This window comes from Engraulis encrasicolus, chromosome 6 (genome assembly GCF_034702125.1).
Source record: "Engraulis encrasicolus isolate BLACKSEA-1 chromosome 6, IST_EnEncr_1.0, whole genome shotgun sequence".
Lineage (NCBI taxonomy): Eukaryota > Metazoa > Chordata > Actinopteri > Clupeiformes > Engraulidae > Engraulis > Engraulis encrasicolus.
Genome location: NC_085862.1, coordinates 32297558 through 32317205, shown reverse-complemented (window position 1 = coordinate 32317205; position 19648 = coordinate 32297558). Strand labels below are relative to the sequence as shown.

The 19648-nt window shown below is 45.7% G+C and overlaps 1 protein-coding gene across 1 annotated transcript in view; it reads right to left on the bottom strand.

The window, feature by feature from the left end:
- Nucleotides 1-19648, bottom strand: part of sh3rf1 (SH3 domain containing ring finger 1) — a 92231-nt gene that overhangs the window by 8471 nt on the left and 64112 nt on the right. Inside the window, exons 8-9 of the mRNA XM_063201303.1 lie at nt 12610-12780; nt 1710-2029 (exon numbers count right to left, since the gene is read on the bottom strand). Coding sequence (XP_063057373.1) covers nt 1710-2029; nt 12610-12780 — 491 coding nt within the window. The remainder of the gene's footprint in view (nt 1-1709; nt 2030-12609; nt 12781-19648) is intronic.

Genomic DNA, 19648 nt, shown 5'->3' with positions numbered 1-19648 from the left:
ATTTCCATTAAGCAGTCGTGTGTGTGTGTGTGTGTGTGTGTGTGTGTGTGTGTGTGTGCGTGCGTGCGTGCGTGTTAGTGTGTGTGTGAGTGTGTGTTGGTGTGTGTGTGTTGGTGTGCGTGTGTTGGTGTGCGCGTGTTGCTGTGCGCGTGTTGCTGTGCGCGTGTTGCTGTGCGCGTGTTGGTGTGCGCGTGTTGGTGTGCGCGTGTTGGTGTGCGCGTGTTGGTGTGCGCGTGTTGGTGTGTGTGTGTTGGTGTGTGTGTGTTGGTGTGTGCGTGTGCTAATCGGTGGACTCAGCAGACTGCTTGAGCCCTCTAATGCTAAGCACAAATTATTAAAAACCTCGAAGGACAGGCGTCACATGCATGTCACAGCCTTCCCTCAGCACTGAATGGAGTGTGGGAGTGAGCATGAGTTGAGGAAGAGGATGAGGAAGAGAGTGAAAGACTGAATGTGTGACAGTGCAACTTTCGAGTGTGTGGGTGTGTGAGTGTGAGTGTGTGTGTGTGTGTGTGTGTGTGTGTGTGAGTATGAGTGTGTGTGTGTGAGTATGAGTGTGTGTGTTTGAGTATGAGTGTGTGTGTGTGAGTATGAGTGTGTGTGTGTGAGTATGAGTGTGTGTGTGTTTGAGTATGAGTGTGTGTATGTGTGAGTATGAGTGTGTGTGTGTGTGTGTGTGTGTGTGTGTGTGTGTGTGTGTGTGTGTGTGTGTGTGTGTGTGTGTGTGTGTGTGTGTGTGTGTGTGTGTGTGTAAGTGAGAGAGAGAATGAGTGTGTGCGCGCGTGTGCGTGTGTGTGTGTGTGTGTGTGAGAGAGAGAGAGAGTATGTGTGTGTCAGTGTCTATGCGAATGCCAGTGGGGGTGCGTGTGTGCATAGATAAAGACTGTGTGTGCTTGTTACTATGCATGCATAATACAACGACTGGATGTGTGGGAATGAATGCGCAAAAAGAGGAAAGAAGAGAAAAGCACAAGAGTATGAGTTGTGTGTGCGTGCGCGTGCGTGCCAGTGTCTAAGTGAATGCCTGTGTGTGTGTGCGTGAGTGTGTACACGTGTGTGCGCATGTGCCTGTGTCTAAGCGAATGCCTGTGGGGGTGCGTGTGTGTGACTGATATTATTCATACATAATACAGACACTGTGTGAGCGAGTGAATAAAAATGGAAAGATGAAGGCTGTCTGAAAAGCTGAAAGTGTAGGGTTGAGTGCCCTGTGGAGAGGAAGAGAGAAAAAGAAAGAGAGAGAAAGAAATGGGGTGAGGACAGAAAAGGCTGCGAAAAGGAAGACTAAAAGCAAGGAAGAGGCAGCAAACAAGTAAAGAGAGAGAGCAAGGACGTGTGTGTGTGTGTGTGTGTGTGTGTGTGTGTGTGTGTGTGTGTGTGTGTGTGTGTGTGTGTGTGTGTGTGTGTGTGTGTGTGTGTGTGTGTTTGTCAGAGACACACACAGAAAGCTAGAGGTTGAGACAAAGACAGAGACACAGAGAGAGAGACAGAGACAGAGACAGAGAGAGAGAGAGAGAGAGAGAGAGAGAGAGAGAGAGAGAGAGAGAGAGAGAGAGAGAGAGAGAGAGAGAGAGAGAGTGAAGGGAAGGAAGAAAGGAGGACAGAGAAGGAAAGAAAAAAAACAAGAGAAAAGAAAGAAATGAGGCGAGAGAAAGAGAGGCCATGCAAGAATTGAGTGTGAAGGACAGAGAGGGAGAGCGACTAGTCACCTGTCCTGACGGCGTTGCGTGCCTGGTTGACGGTCATCTGGGGGGTGATGTGCATGAGCACCTTGGCCGGCTGGCCGGGGACGAGGGGCAGGTGGGCCGCGCTCACTACGGCCGCGGAAAGGGAGCTGGAGGAGGAGGAGGTGGAGGAGGAGGAGGAGGAGGAGGCGCCCGCACAGGTGGTCAACACCTTGGGGTGCTCAGGAGCGCCACCCAGGGCTCCCACCAAGGGGGCGGCTGAGGGGCTGACGATGGTGACTCCTCTGCCCGCCTGGGTGCACAGGCTCAGGGGCACTTTGGGCTGACTGGCCCCCGACACGGTCCTGTTGAAGGAGGAAGAAGAGGAGAAGAAAATAACATTAGAACAGAACTCACACTATGCTATTTGTGCAGTGTTGGGTCCTCAAAGTAGACTTCATTCCCTCAAATCCCAGTGAAGTTCATCGAGATCACCGTTTTTTTTTTTTTATCAGGGTGTGGTATCCCAGTACACAAAATATACATGAATTCAGCTTTAATTGGACTGATGCATATTGATGATGGTACAGCATTGTAAATCAAGAATCCATTTTTAGGAATGGAGTATAAGACAACTGTATTGCTTAAAAAATGTGCATAGCCCCATCTCAAGAAAGCAATAAAATAAGGCAGCCAGGCACTACACAAGGCAGTGCAGTAGGAGGGGCTGGATTTATGACTGAACTAGATGAAACATGCACCTATACACAATTTATTGAGTGCAGCAATGCATGGATTAAAGCAAAAAAAAGTCATCTGACTGAACTTTTTTTACTGGTTAGGTACCCAATCGAGTATCACTCCGTAACCCTACGAAAACCAATATAGCCAGGCTCTGCCCTCGTAACGAAACATACACTGGTTTTACGCAAAGGAATGGTGTCAGAGCCAGCGCTAGACATGGGCAGACAGGGCAGTCGCCTAGAGCAGAATAGGGCCTATGTCTTGAGGGCGCCAGTAATACCAAAAACTGCCACAAAATCAGAACTTCAATCAACATAAAACTTTCATGATACACTAAGTAGGCCTGTATACACTCAGTATGAATGTACCTGTAGGTACTAGATCAGATGTGCTCAATCAGATGTAGGGGTCCGTGTATATTTTCGTTCATTCATTATTCTATTTCGGATATCACACGAGAAAGGAATAAGGACTTGTTTATGATGATTTACGCTTGAATATCACTTGTGAAATGGAACCAAGCGCCATATTTTGATTTTTTGTAGGTACTGAAAATTAAACGTTGAATCTTAGAAAAGAGAGAAAAGCAATAAAGAAAAACGTCCTTCTGAATTGCGTCTTTTGTTTATTCAGAATTCGGGTGCCCTGAGAGTAAATCCTGGAAGGCTGGATGAGCCTTCATTACATGGTTTCTTTGGAGGCAAACGGACTTTACAGGCATTGTTGGTGCAATATTCAGAACGTTGCTACACTTCAACGATGTGGTCGATCTGTGATGACTGTTCGAGGAATTTGTGTCATGAGATGGTTGAGTAGGCCAGTGTTTCCCAACCAGGGGTACGTGTACCACTAGGGGTACGCGAGCACACTGCAGGGGGTACGTGGAAAAATGAAAATTTAACAAATATATGGAGCTTAGTTACATTGGGTTGGAGAAAGTGATATAGAACTTGACTTAGGGGGTACTCATGGCACAACGAAAAGGCTTAGGGGTACACAAGACAAAAAAGGTTGGGAAACACTGGTGTAGGCTATCCATATCAAGCAAGCGCCAAAAACATGTGCATACGCCCCACCCACCACCATTGAGTAGGGCGTCCCAGAGGAGGAAGAATGATTTACTGTCTATATTTTGACTTAAACTTATCAACCAATTTAACTTTCGCAACGACATTTCATGTGCTTAGGCCTGGTCTTAAGACTTGATTGTATTTGGCCATATAGCCTATTATAGCGTTCTAATCCAACAGAAGTGCAGCTGTGCGACCAGGAGTGATATCTTCGATGGGAAGGGGTAGACCAACTGTCATTGAGAACATTGACAGTTCTTACGATCAGCATCAGTTTCCCAGTTCATCTCCAGCCTTTAGGTGTATTTACCCAGACATATTGCTTTCCAACAATATCACTAATGTTCCAAATACACCAAAGTGAAATGTGTATTCAACATGCGTAAAACTTGGTATGGAGAGCGCGCGCTCCAGCTCATTACACTTGCCAGAATACGTAACAGTTTGCGTGAGAACACTGCTTTTGACCGTTTGCTCCCTAATGCATATTACTACATGTGAAAGGGTATAATAGGTTATTGATTCCAGAGACTTTAGCCTTTATTTAGGCTATAAAGTTGAGTCCATAACATAAAGGGAACTTCATCTCTATTTTTATAAGGCGGACGCACGCTCCAATACAGCAGGCCTAACCATCACGCGTGCTGCGCCTACTAGCCTGTACATCGCAAAAAAATGTTTTTCATCATTCTATTATTTTTTCTGTTGTGTCTCTGGCTCCAGCTACTGTTCTGTGTGTCGTTTGGTAGCTAGACCTTTTCTGATGCGTTTCAGACGGTAAACTTTCCTTCCGGGTAAACAGAGGGGGAGGGGTCAGTCAAATGAAATTCAATAAACGAATAGCCAAATATCACAAATTGAAAAACGATCAAAAATTTTGTCATTTTTTATAATGCTATTATGGTATGAAGTAACACATGCAGAAAACAAAATACAGCCATTTCTGCTTGTATTGCTTTAATCAAAACAAGAAGTTGCACCCTTTTTTGAATTTCATATTTCATTCCAAAATAGAATAATGAATGAACGAAAAAGTACACGGACCTGTAGGCCTACAATGCTATGTTTACAGATGCCAATTTCTAAAAAAAGGAAAGGGGGCAGGCCTAGGCCACCAGATTGACTAGAACTGGCCGAGAATGGAGGGATAATGGATACTATCAGACTGCAAACACTGAACTGCAATTTGGGGCATGTTTTGGTTATTTCCTTTTATTTCTACCCATTATTTATGAATTGTTCACAACATTATGCAGAATGGATTCACAATGAGTGTTGCTTCAATATGGTCTAGCTGATATTACAGAATTATTGCAATGCGTTGATACAGTGATCCCATTATGTTTTTTTGTTGTAGTAGTAGTAGTAGTAGTAGGCTATATTTTGTCTTTCACATCAGAATGGGCAAACACTGTTCTGGTGAAAGCACTGGTGCGCATTGCTTGCAGTTGTATTTCTGACATTTAAAAAACAATGCACTGTCTGGTCATAGCAATCAGAGGGAGAAAACTAGTTGTTGGTTATTTGTATGTTTTTCACCCTTTTTCACTATTCATCCTGTTACAAACAACTTGTTGACTTTTACAAACAGGGTGCGGTAGACTGCCTCTGTGTTCTACCGTTTTGAAAACCTAATGGCTACTTTTTTGCCTCTCGATGTGCGGTGCCAGGCACACGCTTACCATTGATTTAAAAAAACGTCCCCGATTCCTACACGCACTCGTGTTCTCTCATACAAGCTGACACGACGCAAGCAGACACGACACAGTCACAGACATACGTCTATCGTTTAACAAAAGTAACACACTTTCCCAAGCTTGTCGCGCAACTTTCCACTCAACTCAAGACATATCACCCACCCATCAGTCCTGAGGGGTGGGGGGGGGGGGGGGGGGGGGGTGAGTGCGCAGTGCGCTAACTGAACTCAAACGAAACGCATAGTCCGAGAAGATGGGCACAGACGTTGAGCCACTCAAAACCAAGCACACACACAACTGTTGCTGCACACTATTCCAGTTAGCAAAAATAGCATCACACAATAGCCTACAACAAGCCTTGAAAGTGAAACAAACATCGAAACGGCATTTATCGACCATGAGTCCACCCATCAGAACACTGCTTCCCAGAACAAGACGTGGCATAAAATATTGGCTCTGCCAGGGAAAGCATCAGTGACTGTAAATGCAACCCATTTTTAACTTATTTCTTAAATATATATCGGCAACAACAAAGTTATTCTGCTATGATTACAGATGAGACAGTAAATTATCCGTTGTCAGAAAGACAACTATAGAGCTAGTTCTACCATAGCCCTTTTACGCAGCCAGTCAAACGCGCTAAACTTTGAGGATGAAACGTGGTATCCTAGCTAGCTGCCAATGATAGGCGTCCCACTGGGGCTATGAATAATGTTAGTAAAAGCCACAATGCTTAAAAGGCAAACCCTTCATGAAAAGGACATCATGCGCAGTCGAAGTAAACTATTCTTTTTTTTTTCTAACTATCTGCCACGGCAGGTGCAACGATAATGGAAACGTGTCCTACCTTCTTCCAGCTATGCATTCCATGCATATGCATTATTAGCCCATATTGGAATCTCAGTCCAACTCATTAAACGATTGTCATTGCACTTTAAAGACATAGTATTACACTTATTTTCTTTTCTGCCATCAGCAACAATGTTGGCTTTTTTTTTAAGTCTCTCGCGCTGCGCCGCCAGCCCACCACCGAATTGTTGACCGCTCGTTCTGTACTTCTTTTTTTTTTTTTGGAAGAACGGGATGGCTCAAAACTATTGATGAGTGAATCTGTTGTAGGCCTATCACACCAGTGGTGGAGTGTATGGCTACATCCGTACACCAAACACACCTCTCGTCCCCTTCTCGTGACCAGGAGTGCTCTCGATTTGTGTTCAGTTGGAAAGTAAAAATTGTAAATTAATTGACATAAATTATACGGACGGAAATCCGTCCAAACGAAAATCCAGTTGACGGAAATCCGTCGTAGCGACGGAAAACTTTAATCCCTGAGCAATGTAACCAAGCCTACAGACATTCAACAGTAAAAGCACAGGCCAGAATGTATAGGATTTTGGTGCAGCTGCTGTCGTATGGTAAATGACTCGGCTTAACACTGTACAAGTGAAACACAGTGTGCCCTCATATATTCAATAGCAGAGGTACAGATAAGAATGTTGAGCCTTATTGTCCAACTGCTGTCGCGCTCAGAGCCGGATCAAGATTACCTGAGGCCCCTAGGCTACAGGTCGCTGTGGGGCCCCCGGGAAGGCAAATATTCTAACAAAATTACATAGACTAACACAATTATGAGCATTAAGGATAACATGCTGGCCAATTGGGGAGAGGAGTAAGATTTAAAAATGAATTTTCAATATCACATTTTGACATAATTCTGCAATTATTTACTTTTGGCCAACTGGGGGGCCCCTAGCAGATGGAGGCCATTAGGCCTCTAGCCTGTGCATTAATGCTTACATGTTCCAAAACAAAAAATGACTGAAGCTAACACTGTACAAGTGAAACATAATGTGCTCTAATACAGAGTCCCAGCCCCCTGCAAACATTAGGGAGCACATGGGGCTTGAGAATGTAATTAGCAGTGCTGAGTATGGCCACTTATAGTGTGTAACTGAGTGGAAGGCGAAAAGCTAATCTCTTCCATGTCAGAGAGTGTGTACAAGTACACAAGTGCCCGTGTGTGTGTGTGTGTGTGTGTGTGTGTGTGTGTGTGTGTGTGTGTGTGTGTGTGTGTGTGTGTGTGTGTGTGTGTGTGTGTGTGTGTGTGTGTGTGTGTGTGTGTGTGTGTGTGTGTTTGTACATGTTGTAAGTAGTGGCGGTCTGCTGACTCCTTATGTAATTGGCCAACGGTGCCTTGATCTGATGCATGTGATAGCTGGTGGAGAGTGTGCGTGTGTGTGTGTGTGTGTGTGTGTGTGTGTGCGCGTGCGTCTGAGATGGACCGTGTGTGTGTGTGTGTGTGTGTGTGTGTGTGTGTGTGTGTGTGTGTGTGTGTGTGTGTGTGTGTGCGCGCATGTGTGCATGTGTGCATGCGTGCGTGTGTGTAGCAACTGTGCATGTGTGTACAGCCACAGAGTGTGTGTCTGAGATGGGCCACATGTTGCAGATACTGTATGCATACATACTTAGATGCATGCATGGATGGATGTATGTGTGCAAGATGTACTCTTTGTATGTGTGTGTGTGTATATGTGTGTGTGTGTATATGTGTGTGTGTGTGTGTGTGTGTGTGTGTGTGTGTGTGTGTGTGTGTGTGTGTGTGTGTGTGTGTGTGTATATATGTGTGTGTATATCTGAATGTATTTGTGTGTGTGTGTGTGTGTGTGTGTGTGTGTGTGCGTGCGTGCGTGCGTGCGTGCGTGCGTGCGTGCGTGCGTGCGTGCGTCGGGGCTGCGTGCTGCTGTGTGTGTGTTGACGCACATGACAGCCTGAGTGGGCCTGTGACAGACCCGCTGATACGGCTCATGCATTCACAGGCCTGCTGATACATGCACTAACACCCCCCCCCCCACACACACGCCTACCCCACTACAGTACAGCTCCATCACTATGCCCTCTCTGGTATGCATGTATGGGGAGTGTACGTGCAGCATGGCTAAGTATGTACTGTGTACACTACAGTATGTGTGTGTGTATGCATACATGTGTGTGTGTGTGTGTGAATGTGGTGGGAAGTGAATGAGACAGAGAGAGACAGAGAGAGAGAGAGAGAGAGAGAGAGACAGTGTGAGTGTGTGAGAGTGTGTGAGTGTGTGAGAGTGTGTGAGAGTGTGTGTGCGTGTGTGTGTGCGTGTGTGCGTGTGTGCGTGTGTGCGTGTGTGCGTGTGTGCGTGTGTGTGTGTGTGTGTGTGTGTGTGTGTGTGTGTGTGTGTGTGTGTGTGTGTGTGTGTGTGTGTGTGAATGCAGTATGGGTGGGGTGTTTATCTGATCTGCCATGACCTTGCCCTGATATGCGTGTGTGAGTGATGACTATGATTGACTGTATCAGATTCGACTGTTGCACGTAATGAGCTGCAGTGACGAAGGCTGACTGCATTTTGTGTTTTTATGAAACACATCGATGCAGAAACACGCATGTTGTCAGAGTAGATTGGCAATCACATGCTGCAGTGCAGCCAACAGCAGACGGTTTCTTTCTGCATCAGCGCACTGTATCGAAACATTCTACTACGACATCAAATGAAAGTGAAAATGAAAGCCCACCTCCCATCGTCATTGTGACACAGCACACCACAGCACCCCAAGTGCACACTGCACACAACAAAATTGCATTTATGCCTCACCCATGCAAGGGGCAATCCCACTGCCCAAGGGAGCAGTGTGGCGGGATGGTACCATGCTCAGGGTACCTCAGTCATGGAGGAGGATGGGGTAGAGCAGGGATTCTTAACCATAGGGCCTCAGGTGCTCAGAAACTTAAGGGCCGCGGAAAAGTTTCATTGCACTGAGAGAGGATTGTTTATCATTAAATATGGAAGAGTGAGCTCATTTAATAGAGGTTTTCCATTAGCCTACAAAATGCATTAAAAGTCCTATTTTTTACTATAAGCTATTTTTTTTTCTTCAGACATACACACAAAAATATATATATGCCCTATATAATTATTATATTATTTTTAATTTATGTTATACCATATAATGTGTGTGGGCATGGGCAATATTAGATGGGCCCCGGGCAACTCCGCACAGAAAAAAATGGGCCTCAACGTCAAATAGGTTAAGAATCCCTCGGGTAGAGCACTGGTTATTTATTCCCACCACCAACCTGGTGCGTCTGGAGTTGAAACGGCAACCTTTGATACCCTAGTCTAGTCTAGCCCGAGTTTGACGCACTAAACGCTTACCCATGACTGTCGTAGTGCTGGCCGTTCACCAACAGCAGGTGGACAAATTTATGTGTGTGAAGGAGAGATGGTAAGATGCCGTGATTTGTGAGGCCCCCCAATCCACTCTGAGCATGTGTGTCTGAGCATGTGTTCTGCATCGGTTTGCTGCCCCAACACATACAGAGCAATATCACGAGCTGCCACAGCTAATGCCCATAAACTAATACGCAATTGGTAAATAATGTACTGCGATGAATATGCTTCTTGGATCATGTGTGCTACTACAGAAACCTCATTGACCCAGAGCAACAGTAGGCCTATACAGCACGTGAACTACAGAGTGAACTAGTTTTTATGTGTGAGAGATGATATGCTGTAATGGGGCCTTCCAATCCAGTGTTTCTGGATCTATGTGCTAAGTCAAAACACACATACACACAATGCAATCACTTGCTGCCAGTTACAGGCAAGAGCGGGAGTGAACTACTTCATTTGTGTGTGAGAGGGTGAGAGATGATGAGCTGCTGTGAGGAAGCCTGCCAATTTACTTTGACAAAAAGCGTTTCTGCATCGGTGCATTGCATCAAAACATGAGACGACATTACATGTTACATCGCATGTTAGCCAACAGGAAAGGTAAACAACGATATGTGTGAAGAGTGAGAGATAATAAGCTGCCGTGATGGGGCCTGTTACTACACTCTGAGCATGTGTTTCTATTAGGGATGCACCGATACCACTTTTTTGAAAACTGATACAAGTACGAGTACATTAATGTGTGTACTTGCCATACCGATACCGATACCTTTTACCACCAAAATACAATGAAAATAAATGCATGACCTTGCTTTTTTCCACCTGTGATATTTTTATTGTCCATTTCCATGTAGATTTAAATGTTAGTAAATGTATGAGGTGGCACTTTTTCCATGCTGCTTTCAAGTCCACAGAACGTGACAAGATTTTGCATTGCTTTGTGCAATAGCAGTATCATTCCTGGTATCGGCAAATGCTTGACGAGTACGAGGTATCGGGTGCCGATACCGATACCAGTATCGGTATCAGTGCATCCCTAGTTTCTATGCGCGCCTTCTGCATCTGTTTGTTGCTTCAAAACATACACAACACGATCACATGTTTCCCATTATGGGCAACAGCAAGTGAACTACTTCATTTGTGTTTGAGAGAGTGAGATGATGACATGCTCTAATTGGGCCTGAGAATTCCACTCCTACTATAGCACTCTGGGCGTGTAGGGATCAGTGTGTTGTCTCAAAATATGCAACACAATGACAAGGCTGCCTGTTACAGACAACAGCAAAAATCAACTATTTTATTTATGTGTGTGTGTGTGTGTGCGTGCGTGCGTGCGTGCGTGCGTGCGTGCGTGCGTGCGTGCGTGCGTGCGCGAGAGAGAGAGAGAGAGGTGGTGGGGGTGTGGGGGGAGAGACAGAGAGGGAGAATCTGAAATAATAAATATAAATATAAATATTATAATAATAATAAATATAATGCAGATGGCAAAGACATGTTTCAAGAAACAATGGAAATGATTATGTGGCAATAGCTAATTGGCATTGCAAATGAAGAACAAGACACTTTGAAATCTCATTTGAATACTTCTGGCTGTCCCCGAAGGAGTGACATATTTGTTATATCCGATTGGAATTGTATTTTTTAAAACCCAAGACTTATGTGGATTTAACCACGACAACATTTAATTTGTGTCTGTCGTTTAGACTACTTGTAAGGACTTTAGACTACATAAATTCTGGATATCCCAAAATGAGTTGGCAGCCTAAACAAGGAAAGAAACGAGAGTGTGGATATATGCAACCGAGAGAGCAAATGAGGACAGGACAAAAAACATCTCGCAAGAACAGACGATGAAGCAAGAAATAAATTCTGCAGGGGAGAAACCACATGAGCACAGAAACGGAAGGAGGGAGAGAGAGAGAGAGAGGGAGGGAGGGAGGGAGGGAGGGAGGGAGACAAAGATGAAGGGCGGGCGAGGACAAGAACAACAGCTAAGGCAACGGAGTGAAAGAGATGGAGAGGAGGAGCGGATGCAGATGCCGGATGGGCTAATGGGGAATAAGTAGGACAGACAGACAGACAGACAGACAGACACTGGGCTGGGGTGTATATCAAACTAATTCCTCCTGTCCTTCGCTGTTGAAAACAATTAAGTTTTACCACCATCAAGCTTGGAAGAGTAACTTTTGGGAGGCTTTCCCCCATTTCAACATCCCGATTGCAAATGAGATAAAAAAATTAAAAAACTTGAAATTGTGCTTTTGCTTTGATCAATGACGTCAAGTCTCACACGTCACAAAGGGCCAGGAAAGGACATGAGGAACTAGATTGACTTTCACCCAAGATCTCAAGATCCCTCCTCCAGTTGCTTCCTCCGATATCCCTCCTCGCGCCTCAGGCATCATATAGGATGTCTCAATACCCACACCCATACATGATGGGGGACTTATGTACAGAGAGAGAGAGAGAGAGAGAGAGAGAGAGAGAGAGAGAGAGAGAGCAAGAGAGCACGAGAGAGAGAACCAGAGCGAGTGAGAGAGCGAGAGAGAGAGAGCGAGTGAGAGAGAGAGCGAGAGAGAGAGAGAGAGAGAGAGAGAACACAAGAGAAAGAATGAGAGAGAGAGAGAACGAGAGAGAGAGAGAGAACACAAGAGAGAGAAAGATGGATAATTTATGTACAGAGCAAGAGAGAGAGAGAGAGAGAGAGAGAGAGAGAGAGAGAGAGAGAGAGAGAGAGAGAGAGAGAGAGAGAGAGAGAGAGAACACAAGAGAAAGAATGAGAGAGAGAGAACGAGAGAGAGAGGGAGAACACAAGAGAGAGAGAAAGATGGATGATTTATGTACAGAGCAATAGAGAGAGAGAGAGAGAGAGAGAGAGAGAGAGAGAGAGAGAGAGAGCAATAGAGAGAGAGAGAGAGAGCAATAGAGAGAGAGAGAGAGAGAGAGAGAGAGAGAGAGAGAGAGAAAACACAAGAGAAAGAATGAGAGAGAGAGAGAACGAGAGAGAGAGGGAGAACACAAGAGAGAGAGAAAGATGGATGATTTATGTACAGAGCGAGAAAGAGAGAGAGAGAGAGAGAGAGAGAGAGAGAGAGAGAGAGAGAGAGAGAGAGAGAGAGAGAGAGAGAGAGAGAGAGACACAGAGAAAGACAAAGCGAGAGACAGAGACAGATATAAAAGGAGAGATGGTCATGCAGACTGGGGGGCCGGCTGGTGGGCATCAGTACTGTACCTGCTGACGGGGCTCATGTAGTTTCCAGGGAAGACGCCCATCTTGCCGGTGTGCATGGAGGTGCCCTTGAACCAGCCGTCCTGACAGCGCTCCAGCACCAGGAACATCTCGCCCTTACGCAGCTCCAGCTCATCCTCCTTACGCGGCGCATACGGGAACAGCGCCACATAGCTGCAGTAGGCACACACACACACGCACACACAATTATGTATAATGTGAATTCTGCTGGTCATCCTCCTTAGGCTACGCATCTGGGGACAGCGCCACAGAGATGCACTCTGCACAAGGAGAGAGAAACACATACAGACACATAATGTGTAAAGTAAATTCTGCTGTCTGTCACTTATGACCATGCTACAGTAGCACCGTTTCCAGTTCCTCCTCGTGCATATGAGAACAGTGCCATATAACTGCAGTACATATGCACGCACGCACAAGCACCCATACCATATATGAGCTATTTCCCGTGGGAACTCGGGTTCGAGTCCAGCCTGGGTTAATTTCCCAACCCTCCCAAATCTCTGTGTCCATTCAAGGCTTAATATGTAAAGCCTACTTTAAGAAACAATTACGTAACCTTTTTTTAACTTTGTTATACCTGGTGGTCTCTTATGACCACGTTAACACTGTTTCCGGCACTGAAATACCCAGAAACTGTGTTGAAGATGATATGATTACAGGGAATTCACCTGACTAATGTTGTAAGGCCTGCGTTTGGGACATTTGACGCAACTGATAGGAAAGCACATACCAGACTAGCTAAAGTGGCGCAGCTCTCTGGGGAAAAGCACAAGCCGGCAGCGCCACAATCATCCTTCACATCATCACACTCGCACTGTTTTGAGTCCCGTCAGTAGGGACACGTGTGCTTCCTTGTGCATGGATAATTTATGTGAGGAAGCTGCCTTCAACCAGTTGCTACCTGAATGGAATGCAGTGTACACACTAACATAACACACACAAGGTCATTGTCATCAATCAATATACTCTGGAAACTGTGTCATTTTTTTGAATTCATAGCCGCAAAACCCAATGTTAAGCAGAGATACCCTAGCATTATTCCCCTGGAGTCTTGCACTTTCAATAGCTTTGTGGTCACCGTACAAGTTGCCTGCCAACAACTACAGCTGCCTGGAATATCATGCAATCAAAGTCACAGCCCCAATCAAGGTGTCTGTACTTGTGATCTACCGTCCCCCAGGAACACTGGGCGACTTCATTGACGAATTGGATACGCTGATCTCCTCCATCACGGACCTAGGCGGCCCCCTACTTGTCCTCGGCGACTTCAACATACATCTAGAGAAGCCGTACGCCACAGACTTCAAGGCCCTGATGAAGTCATTTGACATTCAACTAGCCAGCTGCCCTCCGACACACAAGAGTGGTAACCAGCTCGACCTGATCATGACTAAGGACTGCCAAGCGGAAAACATCAAGGTAACACCAATGCATGTTTCAGACCACTTTTTCCTCCATTTCACCACCTCCCTACCCGACCCTACACCCACCCCCCCTCCCTTGGTCACATATAGGCGGAATCTAGGCGGAATCTAGGCGGAATCACGCACTAGCTTTGCATCAGTGGTGGCAGATGCCTTGCCCTCAGCAAGCGTGCTCTCCTCACTCGATGTTGACACTGCTACAGATTCGCTCAGCTCCACACTGACCTCCTGCCTCGACAACCTGTGCCCACTAGTCACTAAACCTGCAAGACCTTCACAACCGCGACCATGGCTGACAGAGACCATCCGAGCTCTACGTACCACCCTCAGAGCGGCAGAAAGGAAATGGCGCAAAACCCGCAACCCATCTGATCTTAAAAAACTTAGATCTCTACTGGCCTCCTTCTCCGTCTCTGTACCAGTCGCCAAGACAACCTACTACAACGACAAGATCAGCAACACTACAGACCCACGTAAGTTGTCCTCTACATTCAAATCACTGTTCAACAGCCAGCCCCCCCCTCCTCCGCCCACGGACCTGAACCCAGACAACTTTGCCACCTTCTTCACGGAAAAGACGGCAAATATTAGCAAGCAATTCTGTGAGCCGCCCTCCCGTCCAGAAGACACCCCCCTGGAAAACACGGCGACTCCTGCAACACTTCATGAATTCACTCTCTGAAGAAGACGTTTCCAAACTCATCACAAGAAGCCGTCCCACCACCTGCCTACTAGACCCAGTGCCCACAAACCTTCTTCAAGACATTGCCCAAACAGTGGTCCCAGCAATCACATCCATCATGAACTCCTCACTCTCCTCCGGCACTGTCCCCTCCGCCTTCAAACAAGCAAGGGTGACACCACTACTGAAGAAGCCTACACTGAACCCTGCTCATGTCGAAAACTACAGACCTGTCTCACTGCTTCCCTTCCTATCCAAGACACTAGAAAGGGCAGTTGCAAAGCAGGTCACCAACTTCCTAAACCAGAACGGATTACTGGACCCAAAACAATCTGGTTTCAGAAGTGGACATTCAACTGAAACTGCGTTACTCTCAGTGACTGAAGCTCTAAGGACTGCAAGAACGGAAGGACTATCCTCGGTCCTCATACTACTAGACCTGTCTGCAGCCTTTGACACAGTCAACCACAAGATCCTCCTGAGGATACTCAGAGCCATGGGAATCACAGGCGTTGTCCACTCATGGTTCAACTCCTACCTCTCTGGACGCACCTTCAGTGTGTCATGGCAAGGGAATCTGTCTACGACTCACACCCTCTCCACAGGCGTACCCCAAGGATCAGTGCTGGGACCCCTTCTGTTTGCTATATACACCTCCTCCCTGGGACGTGTCATTCAAACACATGGGTTCTCCTACCACTGCTATGCTGATGACACCCAGATGTACCTGTCGTTCCGGCCAGAGGACACCACGGTTTCGGAACGCATCTCTGCCTGCCTCACCGACTTGTCAACATGGATGAAGGACCACCACCTACAGCTGAACCTGGCCAAGACAGAGCTCCTGGTGATCCCAGGTAAAGAGTCGCTCAGTCACAACATCAACCTCAAGATAGGCTCCACCATCGTGACCCCAAACAAAGTCGCCAAAAACCTCGGCGTCATGATTGATGATGAGCTGTCGTGCTCCAACTACATCAACTCGGTCACCCGGACCTGTCGAATCCAGATGTCCAACGTACGGAATATCAGACCTGTGCTGACACAATATTCTACACAACGACTGGTCCAGGCCACGGTCCTGTCCCGCGTTGACTACTGCAACTCACTCATGACAGGTCTACCTGCTTGTGCGCTAAAGCCTCTGCAGATGATCCAGAATGCGGCGGCACGGTTGATTTTCAATCAACCCAAAAGGACCCATGTTACTCCTCTATTTATTGAGTTGCACTGGTTACCGATCGCCGCCCGGATCAAGCACAAGGCATTGACCCTTGCCTACAAAACCATCACAGGAACGGCCCCAGCTTATCTGAAGGACCTACTAACGCCTTATGTTACTGGAAGAGAACTGCGCTCATCCAGCACAAGCCGACTGGCTCTGCCATCCAGTCGCTCTAAGTACTCCCAGTCAAGATTGTTCTCCGTTGTGGTACCCAAGTGGTGGAACAGTCTCCCAGAGGCAGCAAGACTGAGCACATCTCTTGCAGCTTTCAAGAAACAACTAAAAACATTCCTCTTTCGAGAGAATCTACTAGACTAATGCTTGAACTGGCCTTGCCCCAGGGCAGACTCCTGACATGATGTTTAGTTTAGTTTAGTTTTTGTGAGTTTGTACTCGTTATTTACTCTTTATATTTAAAATTTAAAAAAAAAATAAAATAAAAAAAACTAACCCCTCTTTGCAACTGCACTTGTTGTTCTGTATATCTCCTGTGCACTTTGTATTTGCTTGTGATGTTGGCTTGATTATGTCCTCTTTTGAAAGTCGCTTTGGTTATAAAGCGTCTGCCAAATGCAATGTAATGTAATAATGACACAAAGCATCACGACCACAAAGGTGCCATAGCAAACGATGAAAGTGGCACGCGCAGAAGGACAAATAAGCTACTGACTTCGCCAGTATCCCTACTTCTAGATCACTGGCCACGCACCTGCCTCCGATATGATCACAGTTTCGCAGGTTCCAGACTTTGCAGAATGACCTTGGTTAGACGCATCTATTAATACCCTCCAGTCCTCTCTCAGAAGGGCCAATCTTCCAGGACGGACACCTGACAGCTCCTGTGTCTTACTGCATGGTTAGAGGCCAACGGTGACCCGATTGTGGGAGGATAGGCGAGAGTAGGGCTAATTGCTATGTGGAGTGTGCCAATTACATAGACCAGCAGCTAGGTTGGGGCTCTGGATTGAAGGCTGCAGTACCTTCATTTATCCTGCCCATTTTTTTGGTTGCACTTTACTTTAAGGATCTTATTTTTAGAGTACCTGCATACAAAAACATGTACTATTATGTACAGCACTTGAACTGTACATGCCTGACCCTGGGTCACAATATGGTACAGAGCAAGTAGATAATCAGGTTTTTAGGGAAGATTCTTTGTAAAAAAATTTTTTTACCTTGTTAATGCCATGGAGACCTTAGAATAAAGTGTAACCAGACTACCAACCATAAGCTCAAATTTTTGGGATGCATCCAACCGCACTATGCAATGTAGAACTTAAAGTGATACGCATAAAAACAACCACACAGACAACCTCTGAGTCATTGTCTATTTTTGCAAACAACAAAACAGTACAATATGAAAAACATCTCTTTTTTTAAATAAATTTCATTCAAACTGACTGTATTCAGAGCGAAAAGGGATCCAAGTCAAGTCAGGGAACCTCATTGAAATTCTGCAACAGTGTGAGGAAAACATGCTGGGCTGTGGCCATCTCCGCGGCTCTGTTTACTGTGAGGCAGCAGCATGTTTCCTGTTTGATTGTGAGGTGTCTCGTCTCCCTGGGGCCAATCACGCGGCTTTCCTTCGCTTCGCACTGAACAGGTGCATGATGGGAGGGAGCTGGAGCACAGCAGGTGTCAATCACAGCACTTAATTAGGGGTAACCAATTTGACAGCTAGCCTGGGGTGCCAGACATGTGGGGGTTTGGTGGGAGAGATCAGAGCAGTGAAACGGCAAGAGGATGGAAATTATATTTTTGACTTCAAAACATGCTGCTCTGATTCTTATCTCTGTGTGCATGTGCATGTACGGCTACACTCACTCACATTGCACACACCGACACACATGCACACAGGGGTGCAAACACTGAACAGCGAGTTTGCTGAATTTTTGCATCAGGAATCAGTAGACAGAGTGACAGACTGCTTTGGGGCTTCAGCGCGCGCACACACACACACAAAAATACACAAATACACAAATAAACATAAACAATGCAGGAAGGCACACAGGTCTCTAACACTTCCAGAGACTAATCATTAGCATGAATCCATTTTCAGAAATCGTAACATCACACACACACACACACACCTCATACACACCACACACCACACACACACACACCACACACCACATATATATATGAACTTTATTACAGGCTCAGGGCCCAATAGGCAGACACACAACATATACATAGAAATAAAATGTGCAGAAAAAAGAATAAATAAATAGCAAAAAAAACCCAGCACTGATGCCAAAGCATATGCAAACTAGGTCATGACAGTCATACCAATGTTTCCACATATATGATTGGTATCGGACAGAGCTAAATCTGGCACTTGTGAGAATCATTATAATGCAGTTTTCAGACTTATCCAAACGGCACATGAACTTAAAAATTATGTTCCTCAAGAGAGCCTGTAAAGTACATAGTCCTGAGTCACAAGATAGTTTACTAGCACTGCAACTCCTGGGCTTTTTCAGCAATATCCTCAGGCAGTCGTCAGACTACTTGGAGTTTACGCATTGTCTCTTTTTTATAGTTGATCCATAATGGTGCTGCATACATAGGGCAACAGTAGGTATGAAACAAGCTTACCTTCACATCATCAGGACAGTAATGAAATTTTCTTACTAACATGTTAGCTTGTACATACAACATTCGTCTCTGCCAATACATGCCAGCATCATCCTCCAGCTTGTCAGTGATGATGTGCCCAAGATATTTTATACTGCTTGATACACATATTGGTTGCCCTGACAGGTAGAACATTGGAAAAGGCACTTTATGATCCTCCTTGGTTCTACATATCAACACAACACTCTTTTTTCACATCAAACTGAACCCCATACTCAGAGCACACATTGAGTAGCTGCTGAAACCCAACAGTACTGGGGGACATGATAGCGAGATCGTCTGCAGACATCAAATGGTTTAAAACATTGTTCCTTATCAGACATCCTGTCTTACACCTCTCCAGTTGTTTGGAGAGGTTGTCCATGTATAGGTTGAACAGTGCTGGGGATAAAAGACCCCCTTGTCTTACACCATTGCCTACACTGAAAGGGAAAGATAGGTTGTTTCCCCATTTCACATGCATATGTTGTTTAGCATACCAGTAAACCAGCATACGTATGATACATCCAGGCACACCCCTAAACATGAGTTTAGTGAAGAGCTGATGGTGATTCACTCTGTCAAATGCCTTGGACGCATCAATGAACCCCATACATATTGTAGGTCTGTGCTGTGCATAGGCTTAAAACCAAATTGATTTTCAATGGTAAAGATAAACTCACTCTACCCATCTAGCCACAGCTTCTCCAAGACCTTAGAAAGAATACTGGCTAAGGCAATGGGTCTGTAGTTATCCATGCTCCCTATTTTACCTGTCCTGTCCTTAATGACTGGTACTAATGTAACAGTGAGCATAGTGTCGGGTAGCACCCCATGTCATTAGACCAGTGAAGCAAATAGACAGCAAAGCTGCAATTCTGGAGCTGGCTAATTCAAGATGCTCAGCAGTGATCTTATCATTGCCACTAGATTTATTATCAGCTAGTTGTCATAGAGTGAGCTCTTAAGGCTTGCTCATGCTTCCCAACAAAGCGCACAGCATATTTATATCTTGCATTGGCAAGTTTCTTATGCTCCAAGTCTGGCCCATGCCTAGGCCGACCAGCTACA